We start from the raw sequence: 18,839 nt of genomic DNA, 5'->3' as shown, positions 1-18,839 counted from the left end.
TCTGTTTTAAATAATTGAATTTTATTCTCTTTTGACATAAAACTGTGGAACACTCAGATAATCTATACCATGTTAGTATTCCTACAAGAGAAAACAGGTAAAACAGTATTTAGAAAGCAGTACCAGTAAACCTTATTACAAGTATTAGATGTGTTTAAAAAGTTGATATTAATTTATAACCTGTAATTGTTAAATGTGTATGACTTAAATGTTAAAATCCTGCATTTTAAGATCATCTTCTACGGTTACAAATCCATATACCCAGATTTTCTGTAGGCTTCACAAAGCAGAAGAGTAGATAGAATGTGCAAGAGTCAAGGATAAATAATATTATAAATATATATTAACTATATTACCTAATTAAAACCATAATCTGTTAATACAGCTATGGATTAATTTCAAAAAATGTAATCAAATATATTACTAATAGTGTAGTTGGCTGTTTTCAAATGTTGGTAAAGTTATTAAAGTTCTTCACTTTCATAGAGTCCAGATTGAGCTGCCAAACGCTGAAACTCTCCTTCTGGGTTAAAAGCTTGTTTCACATCCAAACCTTTCCCGTTAAGTGCTAAATATTTGCTGAAGGTTGGTCGAACCCGTAACTGCTTAGGAGCTGGAAGAGTTTGGTTTGGACGTGCTGAAATAGATCATATAAAAGTTGATTCAGAAGACCTGTTCTAACCAAATTGGCCATACTAGGTATTTATGATCAGACAGGAAAAGAAAAAAGAACCAAAACTGATTATATATGGGGAAAATCTCTCAAATTTTATACTCTGCTGGGATTTGCATTTCTTATTAAATCTTCCTAGTTAAATCCCTTGTAATACTTTGGTTAATAGTATGACATACCTGTAACATCTAATCTTGTGTTACATGTGGTCACTCCAGCTTCATTAACTGCTGACACAGTATACCACCCAGCATCTTTCTTGTTTACATCTTTTATCAGTAAAGTAACTCTTCCAGTGTTATCTTGATATAAGCTGAAAAAAAATTTTTAAGAAATGAAAGTATAGGAATTATTTCTGTGAAGTGGATGTCTCTGACCTACAGTCAGACTAAGAAGAAAAAGAAGCATTTGAAAATTCCGAAGCTGTATCTATTTATTGCCAAATAGCTATTGGTCTTCTTAAATAAGATTCTCACTTGGGTGGTGTCTCCCTCTGCCCTTCAATCTGTCCCCTGATCTGATGGTCCCTGTCATTCGGGTGTTTCTGTGTTTGTATTTATGTTTATGCATAGGGGAAAGGAGGAGTCCTGACCTGTTCCCTTATCTGTCTTCTACCTCCTCCTTTGTTAATAAAGGCTGAGGCTTTTTGTAAAGAAAAAAAAGAGACAACATCCCCCCCCTTAATCTGGTTTATGTCATTTGTGTCCTTGAGCTGTCTTTCATCATCGTTGATAAAAGATAAATCCTAGTCTACTTTATGGCTTACATTTCTGATTAGTGGAATTTGGCTTTTTGAAGTTTTCTTATATTTATTATCTAATATATATTTTATTTTTCTTTAGTGTTTTAAAAACTAGACAAATTGAGATAAATACATGCCATTTATAATGCATGTTAAAAAGTATAGCTGGAAATAAACTATAGTAAGTAAATAAACTGTAGTAAGTCTAGAAATACATATCCTACCTTATTCGGTCAGTGTTGAATTGTACCATTTCATTATTTCTTTTCCAGAAAAGCTTTGGTGGAGGTATAGCAGAGATCTGGCATTCTAGTTTCACTGAGTCTCCCTCTAAAACTTTTTTGCTCTGTGGTTTGTAGATAAACATTGGTGCTCTTTTATGTTCTTTTGCTATATATTAATATAAAAATTCAAGTATTTGAAATATTATAAAAAGGCATTAAATCAAACCAAGGTATTATGAAATTTGTATGTTGATATTAAAATGTTAAAAAGCAACAGCAACAGAATTAGAAGTTCTTAGTTAAAAAGATATGCAATACTATTTTATTATACCATTCAGAATTCTAAACTGTAATGTAATGATTCATTGAATTTTAATCAGATAATTATATTTCATTCAAATTTAAGTCACATTCTTTTTTTCTTGAGATGGAGTCTTGCTTTTCAGGAGTGCAGTGGTGTGATCTTGACTTACTGCACCCTCCACCTTCCAAGTTCAAGGGGTTCTCCTGCCTCGGCCTCCTGAGTAGCTGGGATTACAGACGTGCACCACGCCCAACAAATTTCTGTATTTTTTTTAGTGGACACAGGTTTTTGCTGTGTTGGCCAGGCTGATCTCTTAACTCCTGGCCTCAAGTGATCCGCTCCCCTCAGCCTTCCAAAGTGCTGGGATTACAGGCATGAGCCACCGCGCCTGGACCAAATTTAAGTTATACTCTTTATCATCTCATCTATAGGGAGGCAGCATGAGTGATGGAAAGAGTGTCAGACAACTTGGGTTCAGATTATCTTTTGGCTCCACAAGCCGTGCCAAATTGGTAAAATTTTATTTAGTTTCTCTAATCCTCAGTTTTATCTATAGTTTTAAAAAAAATCCAGGTAGTAGTGACTGTTGTGCCTACCACATAAAATAATTGTAAGGAACAAATGAGATAATAAACAAAGAGATACTTTGTAAACTGTGAAGGAATATGGGAATATCAGTAATTATTATGACCTTATTTTCAACTACCTGAGGGGAAAGAGGAAATGATAGTTCAGTATCATAACCCTGGTTTTTCTGAAGGAGAAATGAAATTGAACAGATGACAGCCAAGAACTCTTTCAGCTCTACTATTATAGTATTCGGAAGCCATTGGTACAAATAGAATTTGCCTAAACTTTAATCACTTAAATTGTATGTGTTTTTGAAAATTTCCAGCTCACCAGTTTTTCCCTGAGATTGAGGCCCTTTGGTATATTATGGAATTATCTTAAAGATTTTGTATTGGTCTGGGTAGAATATAAACTCAAGAAAATAGCTTGTCCTTTAATCCAATCAAACTTATATAATAAACAGTGAATTATAGCAAAATGTCTCTAATGCAATATACAATGACTTAAAGTATTAAAAATGTGGTATGGGTTGAGTATCCATTATCTGAGATGCCTGAGACTAGAAGTATTTTAATTTCTGATTTTTAAAAAAATTTTAGAATATTAGCTTTATACTTGTTGAACATCCTTAATTTGAAAATCCAGAATGCTCTAATGAACATTTCCTGTGTGTGTCGTGTCAATTTTGGAGCATCTTGGATTTCAGTTTTTGGATTAGGGATACTCAACCTGTATATTTAAAGCACTTAAAGTGTAAAATTTCAAAACCAGACACCAGTTTTATAAGAGCTGCCCTACTTAAGAAAGATTTGAGACATAAATTTAGTCATACCTGTTTTCTAAAGCAAATGGGCCTGTTTGGGTTATAATTAGACACTAGTTTCCTAGTAAAGAGGACATAGTCTAAGGCTAAAATCTGATATTTACTCTTGTTTTTTTAAGAAATTTTTTTAAACAAGGTCTCACTCTGTCACGCAGGCCTGAGTGCAGTGGTACAATCATAGCTCACTATAACCTCAAACTCCAGGCTCAAGCTATCCTCCCACCTTAAGCCTCTCTAGTAGGTGGGACTATAGGTGTACACCACTATGCCCAGCTAATTTTTTTATTTTCTGTAGAGACAAAGAAGGTCTTGCTATTTATTACCCTGGCTGGTCTTAAACTCCTTGGCTCAAGTGATCCTCCCACCCTGGCGCCTCTTAAAGTGTTAGGATTACAGGCCTGAGTCACTATACCCTGCCTACTCTTCACTTTTAAACTATGTATTTAATATTATGACAGATTATGATAATTCTGTAATATTATGAGTCAGATTGGTTATTTTTATTATCCTCATTTTGGAGAAATGAAGATTAGAGAAATGATTAGACTAAGATTTTCATTTTGAGACTCTACAGTTACAAAGCTTTGGTGGTAGATCTGGTCATTCTAGTTTCACTGACTTTCTTTTATACATATATAATAGATATATATGTGTGTGTATATATATGTGTCTGTGTATACATACGTGTGTGTGTGTGTGTGTGTGTGTGCATATATATATATATATATATATATAAAATACATATATTTGTTCTGTGGTTTGTAGATAAAAATGGGCATTCCAATAGGTTATGTAGACGTTAACCTTAAATATGAAGTCTGCTGGCCTTTTCTTTTAAAATACATTCTTTTTAAAATACTTCTGGATTTTAAGGCATTCTCAAGGGTCCCTTTGGAGGCTTACCAAGGACATCCAGCTGCACAGTAAAGGTGGCTTCTCCTGCCCTATTCTTGGCAACACATACATAGTCCCCTGCATCTGAAGCTCTAACTACTTCAAAGATGAGTGAATGAAGACCCTTCTCAGACACTATCATTTTGTGCAAATCATCTGATTGAACTGGTCTTCCATTTAGATACCATGACACATCAGGAGCCGGCAGTCCACTCACCTAGAAAGAAAAACACAAGGAGATGGCAGAATTTTAAAGTATAACATCACTGGAACCTATTCTTCCATATATGAATTTAAACAATCCCTGGGTTTGTGATTGAAATGCAAAGCAGCAGCTCAAAAAGGTATTTATAATTTTTTTTAAACAAAACATTGGAGACTAAGATCCCTGTAGACTATCTCAAACCATAACTCTTTCACATGCAACCTCAGTCTCTTTACGAACTCTTAGTTACTATATTTAGAACATTAATTTATGTTACATTGGTTACCGTAAGGAATATGGAAGTTGTATGGCTTTTCTGGCTAAATGTGACTGCAAATGAAGTTCCAGAGGCAAACATATGTGAAGCTTGCTGATCTAATGAGTAATTTTCCTAAAACAGAGTGTTCTTGAGCTGTAGTTTGTCATATAAATGGCAATTTGTTAAGTGTTTTTACATAAACGTTTAACAATGAAATCCAAAGCTTTGACACTATAGTTCATAAGGAATCTGGAAAAAAATTTTATAAGGAAAAATTCTCCAAAATGAGGATAATAAAAATATAGCCTCTTCTAAAGAGCATTTCTGGTCTGAGGGACTCTTTTAGGCCAAGAGAAAGCAAGGTGGTTTGAATTTCTTGATAGAGGAGAATTGGAGAAACGTAATACTTTAAGACTGGGCATGGTGGCTCAAGCCTGTAATCCCAACACTTTGGGAAGCTGAGGCGAGTGGATTGCCTTGAACCCAGGAGCTCTAGACCAGCTGGGTGTGGTGGTGTGCGCCTGTAGTTTTAGCTACTAGGGAGGCTAGGGTGGAAGGATGGCTTGAGCCTGGGAGATGGAGGTTGCAGTGAACTGAGATGGTGCCATTGCACTCCAGCCTGTGTGACAGAGCAAGAACCTGTCTCAAAAAATAAATAAATAAATAAAAGGCATTATACTTTAGAAATTCTATTGTTCTGATAGCTTCACTTACAAAGAGTATTTATTAGGTATACCTATTTACTTGCTTAATCCTCATAACTTTTTGGGGTATTTGTTATCCCACTTTACAGATTAGACAAAAGCACAGAGAGGTTAAATGACTTGTCTAAGGTTGCTTATCTGGAAGGTGGCAGAGCCAGAATTCAAACCCACATCACTTTGACTTCAGAATTTGTGTTCTTGTCCATTGTACATACTGCTTTGCTAACTATAAAGTAGGAAAAGGACATTTTCAAAACTTAGTACCCTATTGTTAATTTCCCCCCATTACTTTTGAACTCTTCTCTTACTTTGAAGTCCATTCTGCAGAATCTTCCTTCATCAATCGACATGTTCTCTGGTACTTGAATGAAACGTGGTGGGTAAAATTTCTCCTGGATTGCATCCTGATCATTCACAGTTCCCCTTGAGGATGATCTACTTCTACAAAAATATTTTGGTAACAACTATGCATAAACATTGTTATTGCTTTTCATTTTGCACAAATATAGTTTAGCCATCAATTTTTTTTTTTTTTTTGAGACACAGTTTCATTCTTGTCTTTCAGGCTGGAGTGCAGTGGCCCAATCTTGGCTCGCTGCAACCTCCACCTCCTGGGTTGCATTTTCCTGCCTCAGCCTCCTGAATAGCTGAGATTATAGGCATGCGCCACTGCACCCAGCTAATTTTGTATTTTTGGTAGAGACAGGGTTTTACCATGTTAGTCAGGCTGGTCTTGAACTCCTGACTAGATTTATAGGCGTGAGCCACTGTGCCTGGCCTAGCCATCAAATTTGAAACCACAGAATCTACTGTTTGATCTGATGGTATAATAACAATAGAGAGAGGCCCTAGGGCTATATTTATTTACTGTGGCATATTTGATGACTATTAGAAATGATAGCAATTTAGAAACATCTGGTGCAAATTGTACATCTTAGTTTCTCTTTTACAGTGCCATGAATTGATGAAGAAATATGTCTATTAAAATGCCCAGTACTCAGTAGATTATTCTTATCACCAGCGATTGTATAATTAGAATTGGGTCTCCATTATCATGAGAAAATTGTTTAATATAGAAACATGGGCCTGGCTTATTTGACCAAAACATTAAAAAATTCCCCTGTGATAGTTTTGATAATTAACATCAAAATTTTGATCATCTTCTCAGATGTTAGAAAATACACATTGTATTTTTTAAAAGATACAGAGCAGGCCTGAGGGCTTTATAAGTATTACATTTTTAAGATGAAAATATTTTAGGTAGGAAAACACATTTCTTTAACATAAAAAAAATTTTACCTTACTTGTGATGTAGGAACTTGCAGTCGTGCATGTTCTGAGTTGTGTTGCTGAAATGAAAACATAATAAGAATGTTTACATGCAATTGTTAGCTTGAATAAAGCAGAATTAAGTAGTTATAGTTGAAAGGAACATTCCTATTTTGGCTGTACTTGTACAGCCCTGGCAAGTTCTATATATTCAGCTTTTGAGCACTTAAAATACAGGGCACTAACATACTACCACTCTAGCAAGAAAGCCCCAGAATTAATAGGACTATTAAACAAGTATGATTTATGTAAATTAGCTAGACTTGGAATTGATGGTGGTTCATTTTTCAGATGACATTTTATGACAAAGGTTGATGTTTCTCCCTGGTGCATTTGAAATGGGAGTGCATAGTACAGATTGTCCTTTACTAAAACAGGAATAGACATGAAGTCACTTGTATTGGCAGTAGATACAGGGTACGATGCCTTCTTCTCTAAAGTGGCAACAACAGCAGTAAACACATATTAGACTGGAAAATTCTTCTCTTTTTAGCTTGTGGCACAAAATCCTGATGGACTCCATGAAAGATGTGTAGAGCTATGAAAAAGCTTTGTAAAACAGCATTAATTCCTGTTTAATGAAGTTATATTTAAGCAAACATCTTTTAGGATTTATATCTGAGCACTAGAAAATTATTTCTATTTGAGAATAAAATCAGGGATTTGTGAAAATTATAAGAGAACTAATTGATTAAGTAGTATATATCTTGTGTGTTTCATTGTGCTTAGCACAGTGGGAGATACAAAGTATAAAATACAGTCCCTACCCAAAACTGTGTAGGAACACACAAAATCTGAGTACAAATAATTTGTTTTGGGATGAATTATTTAGCTAATGTATTTTGTCATTTTTAAGGCAAAAGTCTTATAACCCTATAACAATTTTTGGCTAGCCTTAAGATTCTCTAAGTAAAATATCAAAACAACTGGTCAATTCAGTGGTCAAACAAATCAACTAATTTTTTGGTAAAGTAAAAGTAATCCAATTAAAAATACCCAGGCCAGGCATGGTGGCTCAAGCCTGTAATCCCAGCACTTTGGAAAGCTGAGGCAGGTGGATCACTTGAGGTCAGGAGTTTGAGACCAGCCTGGCCAACATGGTGAAACCCCATCACTACTAAAAATATAAAAAATTAGCTGGGCATGGTGGCACATGTCTGTAATCTCAATTACTTGGGAGTCTGAGGCAGGATAATCACTTGAACCCAGGAAGTAGTGGTTGCAGTGAGCCAAGATCGCATCTCTGCACTCCAGCCTGGACGACAGAGTGAGACTCCATTTCAAAAATAAATAAATAAATAAAAATATCCAAATTAAGTTTTTGACATTTCTTTTTTTTTTTTTTTTTTTGAGATGGAGTCTTGCTCTGTTGCCTAGACTGTAGTGCAGTGGCACGATCTTGGCTCACCACAATCTCCGCCTCCCAGGTTCAAGCAATTCTCCTGCCTCAGCCTACCGAGTAGCTGGGATTACAGGCATGTGCCACCATGCACAGCTAATTTTTGTATTTTTAGTAGAGACGGGGTTTCACTATGTTGACCGGGCTGGTCTTGAACTTCTGACTTTGTGATCCGCCTGCCTCAGACTCCCAAAGTGCTGGAATTACAGGTGTAAGCCACCATGCCTGGCTGTTTTTGACATTTTTCTATAGTGATGGTGTGAACATGTATATAGTTATATTCAGAGATGTGGTATTTCATTTACACCATAGTTTGATGGTATTTTGTATTATTTGGGTATAGTGTTTAAAGTGTATAACAAAAGTGAGATTGGTCTTTTCTGATTTCATAATGATATGTTTCTGCTGCTATCTTTTTTCTCAGTACTATTACCTTCGTTTTAAAGATTTTAAAAATGAATGAGAAAAACAATACATCCTTGTTCTTGGAATAATATACTGTATGTTTATAAGGTAAACTATCATCAGTATAATATTGCTTTGAGTAATTCCACTAATAGTGATGAGTTTGTGTCTCATTTTTGCTGTAATCTTCCATACCAAGTGCAGAGCCCAACATACAAATAGGTTCTCCATGTAAATTAGTTGAATGAATGAATTCATGGACTGTTTAGTAGCCAAATATAAATTTAAGTTCTCTTTCCAGTTTCTAGTTCTTGCTCTTGTAGACCCTCTTCCATCCTTTTTAGTATGTGTAGTCACATCAAACAGAACCAAAAAGCTTAATTTCAAAGACTGGGTCTGGTGGCTCACACCTGTAGTAATCCTAGCCTTTTGGGAGGCTGAGGTAGGCGGATCACTTGAGCTCAAGAGTTTGAGACCAGCCTGGGTAACATGATGAAACGCTATCCCTACTAAAAATACAAAAATTAGCTGGGCATGGTGGCGCACACCTATAATCCCAGCTATTTGGGTGTCTGAGGCATAAGAATCACTTGAACTCAGGAGGTAGAGGTTGGAAAAAAACTGAATTTCAGTTTTCTACATTTGGAAGCTAGCAATACTTGAGTTTCTAGTTTAATCTCTTTGGCTCCCAGTTTCTTGTGGACGTTTTGGAGGGAATGAAAGATAATTACAGATGGAAGAAAGAATGCTAACAGTCTGCCTCTCCAACTGTACATTTTTCTTTTCTTTTTTTTTTTTTTTTTTTTTGGGATGGAGTCTCGCTCTGTCACCAGGCTGGTGTGCAGTGGCACAATTTTGGCTCACTGCAACCTCCATCTCCCAGGTTCAAGCGATTCTCCTAGCCTCAGCCTCCCGAGTAGCTGGGACTGCAGGTCCACGCCACCACACCCAGCTAATTTTTGTGTTTTTAGAGAGATGGGGTTTTACCATGTTGGCCAGGATGGTCTTCAACTCCTGCCCTCATGATCTGTCTGCCTCAGCCTCCCAAAGTGCTGGGATTACAGGAATGAGCCATCATGCCTGGTCACCAGCTGTACATTTTTCTTTGGGGTTAAATTCACTCACTAAAATCAAGTTGAGGCTGGGTGTGGTGGCTCATGCCTGTAATCCCAGCACTTTGGGAGGCTGAGGCGTCCCAGTCTGCCCAACATGGTGAAACCCCATCTCTATTAAAAATACAAAACTTAGCTGGGCCTGGTGGTGTGCACCTATAATCCCAGCTACTTGAGAGGCTGAGGCAGGAGAATCACTTGAACCTGGGAGGTGGGGTTTGCCTTGAGCCAAGATTGTGCCACTATACTCCAGCCTGCCTGGGTGACAGAGCAGGACTCTGTCTCAGAAAAAAAAGAAAAAAAAAAAATCAAATTGATCAGGTGCAAGCCTGTGGGATGTTAACTTTATGCTCTCCATAAAGTTAATCACTTCTTAGAAAGGATACATTTGTTAATCTTAGAACTATTATTAATGGGGGGTTTATTTGGTTTTTAGAAAGCATTTTTAAAAAACAGGAACATAAAAGGAATTGGATGTTTCTTTAGTACCACAAGTATATTTTAAAACATTGAAATGTTAATCAGCTTATGAGAAAGGTTATAATTCCTTTTGTTTAAAGTCTTAATTTCTTTCCTGTTGAAGGTTCACAACCCATATATTCTGTCCATGTAGACACTAGAGAGAGTCCTAGGGCTAACTGACCCATAAATGCCTTGATAAAAAATAATACCATTAGACTTCTGGTGTTTTGACTTTGTGACATTGTGTTTCCAGGTTTTAGAACTACGAGAAAATGGTATAAAATTATATATATATGCATGCCTATCATGGCCTCTTTCTGTATCCAATGGTGGATGGAACTGACTGACTTTTATTTCTGATGCTATTTATAAGCATTTAGAAAAGGAGACTTTGTTTTGGAGACAGAGCTTTGCTCTGTTGCCCAGGCTGGAGTGCAGTGGCGGTGATCTCGGCTTACTGCAACCTCCGCCTCCCGGGTTCAAGCAATTCTCCTGCCTCAGCCTCTGAAGTAGCCAGGACTATAGGCAGACGCCACCACAGCCAGCTATTTTTTTGTATTTTAGTGAAGATGGGGTTTCACCATGTCGCCCAGGCTGATCTCGAACCCTTGAGCTCAGGCAGTCTGCCTGCCTTGGCCTCCCAAAGTGCTGGGATTACAGGTGTGAGCCACCATGCCCGTCCTGAAAAGCAGACATTTAAAAATCTCACAGAATAAAAATATCTGACAGAGCACTTTAATTTACCTGCGAGTCTTGTGTATCACTGTCATCTTGAGCGTGAAACACAGCAGCCGCATTCTGTGGTCCTAGCAATCTGCGAGCCATCTTCTCTTCATATGTTAGCCGCTTTAAATAATTTATTGATACAGTAATTAGATTTAATAAAGATGTTTGTACAGGTTTTCCTTAAAACCACTACTATAGGTCAGAACTTAAAAGTAGTTCTATCTATTGAATGGTAGAGTCTGTGGTTTTTTTGAAGTCTTTTCTTCCATTCAAAGCATTTTCCTTCTAGTGCCATTTCCCTCACTTGCAGTAAAGATTCTCTTAGGCTTTCCTTTTGCTCTTAAGAGCAAAAAAGGCAAGCATAATCACCCTTAAATAAGGATCTCCTAAGTAAAGGGAAATTCTTCCCTTTCCTCCCCTGTTCTACATGTTCCAGTCAGCTTTGTTTTTGAGTCCTTAACATTTAGAAGTAATTTTTATTTGATTAATTAGTTTATTTTTGAGACAGAGTCTTGCTCTGTTGCCCAGGCTATAGTGCAGTGGCACAATCTCAGCTCACTGCAACCTCTGCCTCCTGGGTTCAAGTAATTCTCCTTTCTCAGCCTCCCAAGTAGCTGGAACTACAAGTGCATGCCACCTCACCTGGCCAATTTTTATATTTTTAGTAGAGTTGGGGTTTCACCATATTGATCAGGCTGGTCTTGAACTTCTGACCTCAGTGATCCACCCACCTTAGCCTCCCAAACTGATGGAATTGTAGACGTGAGTGACTGCACCCAACCAGAAATAGCTTTTATTAAATGGGCACTGAATATTTGACTGTACTAACTTCTAATTGAGAGCGGTGCAACTGATAGGCTAAATGTATTTGTATTAAAGGCCTATAGTACTGTTTAAAGATAAGTAACTAATATAATATACCCAATAAGAACTACATAAAAATTATAATTATCTGTCAATATTATACATCCAAGTACACTAAGTTGAGTTGACAGTAATTCCTATTTGTTCTTTGAGCATCAAACATATTTTATGAGAGGATAATATTTAAAACAGAAAAATTTCATTAAATCATTCAGATAGATTTTTCATTTGCTTCATTCTTTTACTGCTATAAACCAAGAGGTGATTTCACGCAGAGAAAAATGGAATAGGGACCAAATACTCCTTCTTTTAAAATAATCTTATTCCTTGCTGATTATATGGACATAGATCTGTGAGATAAAACTTCCTTATTAAAATTAGATTTATAGTTTAATTGGCCTTTTGTACAAAATAGACATCTTGCCCACTTGATTTCCATTATGAAGAAGGGTGTCTTTGCATTTCAGCTTTCTTTCCAAATCTTGAATCAAAGCTTCTTTTGATCCTTGTATTTCATGATCAGGAGTTCTTGGTGTGGGCTTAGCATTTGCAGTTTGGGATGGATTAGCATTTACAGGTTGGCCAGCTGAGGACTGTCGATAGCTTTAAAAAGAAGAAAGGCAAGATTTTTAAAAAGAAGATCTTGGGCTCATTTTGTAAGTTACCTTTAGATATGTTGAGTTTATTATCACTTAGTAATACTAGTATTATTAAAAACAAATTGCTCTAACAACAGAAATATTTTAGAAGAATGGTTAACATCTTTTTTTTTCCTTTTGGCAAATGGAAATTAAGTGGCAGGAGGAAGAATTTAGATTAGACATAAGGAGGATGTGCTTTCTTGAAGATCTTCCCTAAAGAATGTGAGAGTAGTTAATGGCAGCTTGAGAGCTCTTCCAATCTTATGACTGAATTTGTTTTTTAAAAAAAATTTAGATTCTGGGAATACATGTGCTGGTTTGTTACATGGGCATATTGTGTGATGCTGGGGTTTGGCCTCCTAATGATTCTATCACCCAAGAGGTGAACATAGTACCAGATGGGTAGTTTTTGAACCCTTTTCTGCCTCCTTCTCCCCTTCCTGATTTTGGGATCTCCAGTGTTTATTGTTTTCATCTTTATGTCCATATGTACCCAATGTTTAGCTTTCACTTGTAAATGAGAACATGCTATATTTCGTTTTCTGTTTCTGTGTTAATTTGCTTAGGATAATGGCCTCAACTGCATCCATATTGCTGCAAAGGACATGATTTCATTCTTTTTTATAGCTGTGATGACTGAATTTCTTGTTTGATTTATGGGTAGATATTAAATGGTGCTGTGCTAGAACTGGTTCATATGGGCTGATTTTTAGCATCTTTTCCCAGCTTCCTGTGATTTCATGTTGTAGTTTGCAATTGGTTGTGGTGGAAATATTTACACCAGGGAAATTGGTAAATACCACAAATAATGGCTCTTTCATCCAATGATTGTTAGACATTTACCAGCACATTGCTGGCATTTAGTGAATAATCTGTTGCTTTGAATGGAGTCTACTGTTTACACAGTCATTGACTTTCCTGTAATTTCCAATTCCTAATTCATTTCATATTCTAGAAAATTCAAGTATGGCACTATGTAACAGCAACTAACTTCTAAAGTTATGACAGTTTCTTCAACATTGCAGAAGTGATTTTTAGAGAAAGAATGGGATGATTTGAGGAAGGAGAAAGAAATATAAACTGGAAAAAAAGCAAATAAATAGTCTTTATTTCAAGTTCTGATCCTAAATTTTTTTTCTAGGATGTCCTTGCCCCTCTCATATTTCCCTTGTGGATTCTGACAGAGGATAGGGTGGTATTTAGAGAGTCCTGTATTTTTAGATCTGTTAGGTAGCTTACATGTATCACAGTGCTTGATTCAGTTTTTTACCTAGTTTAACCATTTAGAACCCTGCAGGGGCTAATCTTTATTTTTAATTATTATTTATTTTTTTAAGATGGAGTCTTGCTTTGTCGCCCAGGCTAGAGTGCAGGACTTGGCTCATTGCAGCCTCTGCCTCCCAGGTTCAAGCGATTCTCCTGCCGCAGCCTCCTGAGTAGCTGGGATTACAGTTGTCTGCCACCACACCCAGGTAATTTTTGTATTTTTAGTAGAGATGGGGTTTTGCCATGTTAGCCAGGCTGGTCTCAAACTCCTGACCTCTGGTAATCTGCCTGCATTGGTCTCCCAAAGTGCTGGGATTACAGGTTTGAGCCACCTTGCCTGGCCTTTGGGGGTAATCTTTATTAATCTATTTAATGTGAGGAAACTGACCACTGCCCTCAATGAGTGTTTTACCATTATTATAATGAATGTTCTACAGCTATCCAGATGAGACAATCTTGGTCTCTTCTCTGAAATTATCTTTTCCACATATTCTCAAGGATCATTAAAAGGACTTGTGAGCTAAGTGGAAATGTATTTCCTCAAGTAGGGCCAGAGTTTTAATTTTTGCTGGCTTTAGGGACTTGCTTAGTAATCATTAGATTGTAAACATTCTGGAGAAAAAAATATGTCTTATTTCTCATCATTATATCATTTATATCCATGAACACAAAGCGTGGGTATAGGAGATACTATCAGTTGAGTAAATGAGTGATTTTCATTGTATTCAGGACACTCTGTTGAAAGCTAGTGACACACATTTCCTCTCCTGACATTTCAGATCTTAAGATCTTCATGGTTGTCTGTATTAACCTTTAACTAAAGTCTGATTTGTTTGGTGAATTAAATAGCCAAACAAAATATTTTTCAAAAAGTGAACTTTTAAAAATATAGAATTTTTTTTTTTTTTTTAAAAGATTGAATTCCCAGATCAAAGTGGCAAAATCTCTTTGGTTTTATAGATCTCATATTTTTTCAATCATATGAAATTATAATAGCCTAGTGTTGTTTTTTATTTTGTTTTTCTTTTTGAGACAAAGTCTCATTCTTGTCCCGTAGGCTGTAGTGCAATGGTGTGATCTTGGCGCACTGCAACCTTTGCCTCCTGGGTTCAAGCGATTCTCCTACCTCAGCCTCCTGAGAATCTGGGATTACAGATGTTTGCCACCACACCAGGCTAATTTTTGTATTTTTAGTAGAGACGGGGTTTTACAATGTTGGCCAGGCTGGTCTCGAACTCCTGACCTCAGGTGATCCACCTGCCTCAGCCTCCCAAATTGCTGTGATTACAGGCATGAGCCACCGCACCCAGCCTTTTCTTTTCTTTTTTTTCTTTTTTTTTTTTAGATGGAGTTTTGATCTTATTGCTCAGGCTGGAGTGCAATGATGAGGTCTCGGCTCACTGCAACCTCCGCCTCCCGGGTTCAAGCAGTTCTTCTGTCTCAGCCTCCCAAGTAGCTGGGATTACAGGTGCCTGCCACCATGGCTAGCTAATTTTTTTGTATTTTTTTTAGTAGAGACAGGGTTTCACCATCTTGGCCAGGCTGGTCTCAAGCTCCTGACCTCAGGTGATCTGCCGGCCTTGGCCTCCCAAAGTGCTAGGATTACAGGTGTAAGCCACCTGTTTTTTTTTTTTTTTTTTTTCAATGCTACCTTACTATCTTTGTAAGTCACACATTTGTTAACACGAATTAGCATTAAATAATTGTTTTTAGACTTGTCCTATATGGGAAATTCTTAATATATCTGAGAAATCTTGAAGGATTATCAAAACTAATCCTGAGAATCACTGATGTATATGTAACCTCAGTTACTTTGTTCACTGAATACCCTCATTATTCCCAGTTCAGATAGCTTAAGTGTTAGGACTTGATAAATGTTCCTATTTACAAACTAATACTATGTTTGCACACTGCTTTATAGGTTCTTTCTCTATCATTAATTACCTAACTCCTTAATATTGCTACAGACCAGAAAACTGAATCACTGGGTCGTAAAGTTCTTGCTGAATTTCATATTGAAAGCTTTTTGGAAGAATAATTGAGTTCCCCTCAATTTTCAGTCTGTAGATTGATCAACTGGGTAAAATGTTTGCTTAAGAGCTTCCTATTGATGAAAACCTAAATAAAAGTTTCAGACTTCTCTAGGTCAGAATCCAAGGGATTATTTTGGAAGTCAGGGCAAATTGGAGCCCCTCATAACAATGAGGGAGTTGTGCACAAATGTTCGAAGGGCTTTCCACTCTGTACAGCTGGACAAAATGGGTATCAAGTGGCTATGGGAAGATTAAAGATTTATCTGTGGTTGCTGAAAATGGAACAGCTAAAGCTGGATCTTTGATCTCTGGTTTGGGGACCTCCTAGGCTTTATTTCTTTTCTTTTTTTTTTTTTTTTCTGAGACGGAGTTTCACTCTTGTTACCCAGGCTGGAGTGCAATGGCGCAATCTCGGCTCGGCGCAATCTCGGCTCGGCGCAACCTCCGCCTCCTGGGTTCAGGCAATTCTCCTGCCTCAGCCTCCTGAGTGGCTGGGATTACAGGCATGTGCCACAATGCCCAGCTGATTTTTTGTATTTTTAGTAGAGACGGGGTTTCACCATGTTGACCAGGATGGTCTCGATCTCTTGACCTCGTGATCCACCCGCCTCGGCCTCCCAAAGTACTGGGATTACAGGCGTGAGCCACCGCGCCCGGCCGGCTTTATTTCTTATTATAGTTTTGCCTTCCTTTCTCTCTCTCTCTCTCTCTTTTTTTTTTTTTTTGAGATGGAGTCTTGCTCTGTCTCTCAGGCTGGAGTGCAGTGGTGCAATCTCAGCTCACTGCAGCCTCTGAATCCCAAGTTCAAGCGATTCTTCTGCCCCTCTGCTTCCCAAGTAGCTAGGATTACAGGTGCCTGCCACTGTGCCTAGCTAATTTTAGTAATTTTTAGAGAGATGGGGCTTCCCCATGTTGGCCAGGCTATTCTAGAACTCCTGACCCCAGGTAATCCACCCGCCTCAGCTTCCCAAAATGCTGGAATTATAGGCGTGAGCTATTATCCCTGGCCTCTTTCTCTTTTCTTAGGTTTTTGATAACTTTCTTTTCTGGGGAGTAATTTGGAATAGAACTGAAAGACTTTACTAAGAAAAACAGAAAAAGTTCTTTTACATTTTAAAATGCTAATATAGGAAATATGGAAATAATAGAAAGCTAGATAGAAAATGATCATCAGGGTAAATGTAACCAAGAAAAATCTACTATATATTATGAATATAAAGGGAATTTGGGAGGGAAGAGAAAGAAAGGGCTCTCAATTATTGAAAGCATCCTTTTAAAATATTAGGTTAAACCTATGAGAATGCTATTTTTGTAGGTCAAAAACAGTTGATTATCAGCCATTTCAAATGGTTCAACTTAGTATCTGTAGGATTCTAACAAATGTTTTTGGTTTTCCTGATTTTTATTTTTTAAAATATTGAAAAGGTTTTTTTGCAAGCTGAATTGCTATAGTCGGTTCAACTATGTTTCCAAAGTTGTCACCAAAAATAGGAGTTTCTAGAAAAATTAGCCTCTAGAGATGATTGCGAGAAATTAGTGTTGAGTGAATGTATCAGTAAGCCTGCAACAAAACACATTCCACTGGACAATTTTTGAGATGCCTCTGATTCAATTCTCTGATGTTCCAGCCAGCCAAGGAACAGGAAATCTGATAGGCTTTAGTTTGCATAAGCACAAGGTATTCAGTTCATGTTTTAAAAAAAGCATAACCATCATGTCCTTTTTCATATCAGGCTCTCCTAGGACAGTCTTAGGGCAGTAGAAATAGCACATGTTTTCATAAGGCCTCAGTATTAGTCCCTGTATTTAGATCAACCCAACTAATTTGAACAAGGTGTGGTTTTAATTAACAGAAGAAACCTTAAGGTCATAAGCCTTCATCTATTCAGGCCCTCCTTCTGATCATAGTAAGGAAAATGTGTACACTCGAGGGTCTGAGTTCCAGATTTTTTTAATTTGTTAATTTAAAATTTTTTCAGCCAAGTGGATGTTCAGGATTAGAGAGGAAAAGGGAAAGGAAGAAAAGACTGAGAAGAAACTTAATAGCCTTTGCTTATGTGATAGGAAATCCTATCTGAAGATGAGCAGACAGGTGTTCATCTCAGCTGAGCCCAGAACCAGAGGAATTAAATTTACAGCATGAGGAGCTTAGCTTAGAACTAAAGGAAAAGTTCATTGTTCTTGGGTATGTGTGGAATTGTTTTTTCAGAGATGAAAAATAATGGGTAAATAATTTTATGGGGTAATAGGTAATTTGGATTCAGCTCAGCCTGGACACTGGAGAATCATCAGATGACCTCTTATTGCCAGTACGCTGGTTCAGCATGTTCTAGTAGAACTATGGAATGAGACTGTAAAGTCACATTGCCTTTTTAGATAGTAAAAAATGAACTGCAGCATAATCCCAAAACTCCTAACCCCCACCCTCCTGCAAACTCCTCAGATACAAGTTCACCGTACATGCAGTATGTAAAAATTCACTTACTTGGAATCCATAGTGGAAGGGATTTTACTGCTATTGTAATCAGGCTGTGATGGTAATATGGAGCTGAGGAAGCTGGCTGGGGACTGGTTATAGGTGGTTGTAACCCTTTGGCCTGGATTGGAGCCAGCAGGCTGCTGGAGAGAAGCAGGGAAAGCAGGGGAGGACATGGTGATGTGAGAGCTCACTGTTGAGGAGGCAGAAAATCTTTGTTCTGTACACTGGCGGGGCTGGATGATAATGGAAGACTGTTTGGTCTGGCTAGAGAAGCTGGAGGTTTCTGGTCCAGGAGGCTGCAGTCTGGGGCTACATGGGTTTTGAGACTGGATGAAGTGTTTTGGACGTTCGTAGTTAAACATGCTTAGTTGGTATATGGAAGATGAAGGCACGTTATTACTATAATGATTTTCCTGGAAGGGTGGGGCCCTGACTTTGGAGCCACAAGCCTGGAATTATGGAAGGTTGCAAGGAATCAGAAGCAACCTTGGTCTGCTCTTCCTCGTTGAGATCCTGAGAATACTGTGCTCCTGGCTGTGGTAGAGTGAGCTTCTTTTGAAGAGTATTGTTCCTTCAAAAGGAGAAAATAATTGTTAAATATTTGCTTAAACAATAGCATTGTTTATTTGACATCTTTCAGATCTTATGTGCTTTTTCTTTTCTTTTCCTTTCGTTTCTTTCTTTTCTTTTTCTTTCTTTCTTTTTTTTTTTTTTTTTTTTTTTTT

The 18,839-nt window shown here is 37.4% G+C and overlaps 1 protein-coding gene across 3 annotated transcripts in view; it reads right to left on the bottom strand.

Annotated features, from left to right (window-relative positions):
- MYOT (myotilin) overlaps positions 1-18,839 on the bottom strand; it is a 22,577-nt gene continuing 3,738 nt past the window's right edge. Inside the window, exons 2-10 of one of the 3 annotated variants that reach the window (XM_032250357.1) lie at positions 18,121-18,685; positions 12,124-12,298; positions 10,850-10,951; positions 6,698-6,747; positions 5,707-5,839; positions 4,240-4,447; positions 1,640-1,805; positions 853-986; positions 1-637 (exon numbers count right to left, since the gene is read on the bottom strand). In XM_032250357.1, the coding sequence (XP_032106248.1) occupies positions 465-637; positions 853-986; positions 1,640-1,805; positions 4,240-4,447; positions 5,707-5,839; positions 6,698-6,747; positions 10,850-10,951; positions 12,124-12,298; positions 18,121-18,476 (1,497 nt within the window). In that variant the 5' untranslated portion in view covers positions 18,477-18,685 and the 3' untranslated portion in view covers positions 1-464. The remainder of the gene's footprint in view (positions 638-852; positions 987-1,639; positions 1,806-4,239; positions 4,448-5,706; positions 5,840-6,697; positions 6,748-10,849; positions 10,952-12,123; positions 12,299-18,120; positions 18,686-18,839) is intronic. The other 2 variants (XM_032250358.1, XM_032250359.1) reach the window with 2 other exon arrangements.

The sequence above is a fragment of the Sapajus apella genome, unplaced genomic scaffold (assembly GCF_009761245.1).
Source record: "Sapajus apella isolate SASKATOON/1434 unplaced genomic scaffold, GSC_monkey_1.0 scaffold71, whole genome shotgun sequence".
NCBI classification, from domain to species: Eukaryota; Metazoa; Chordata; class Mammalia; order Primates; family Cebidae; genus Sapajus; species Sapajus apella.
The sequence above is the reverse complement of the archived record's forward strand: the minus strand, read 5'-3'. Positions and strand labels throughout refer to the sequence as shown.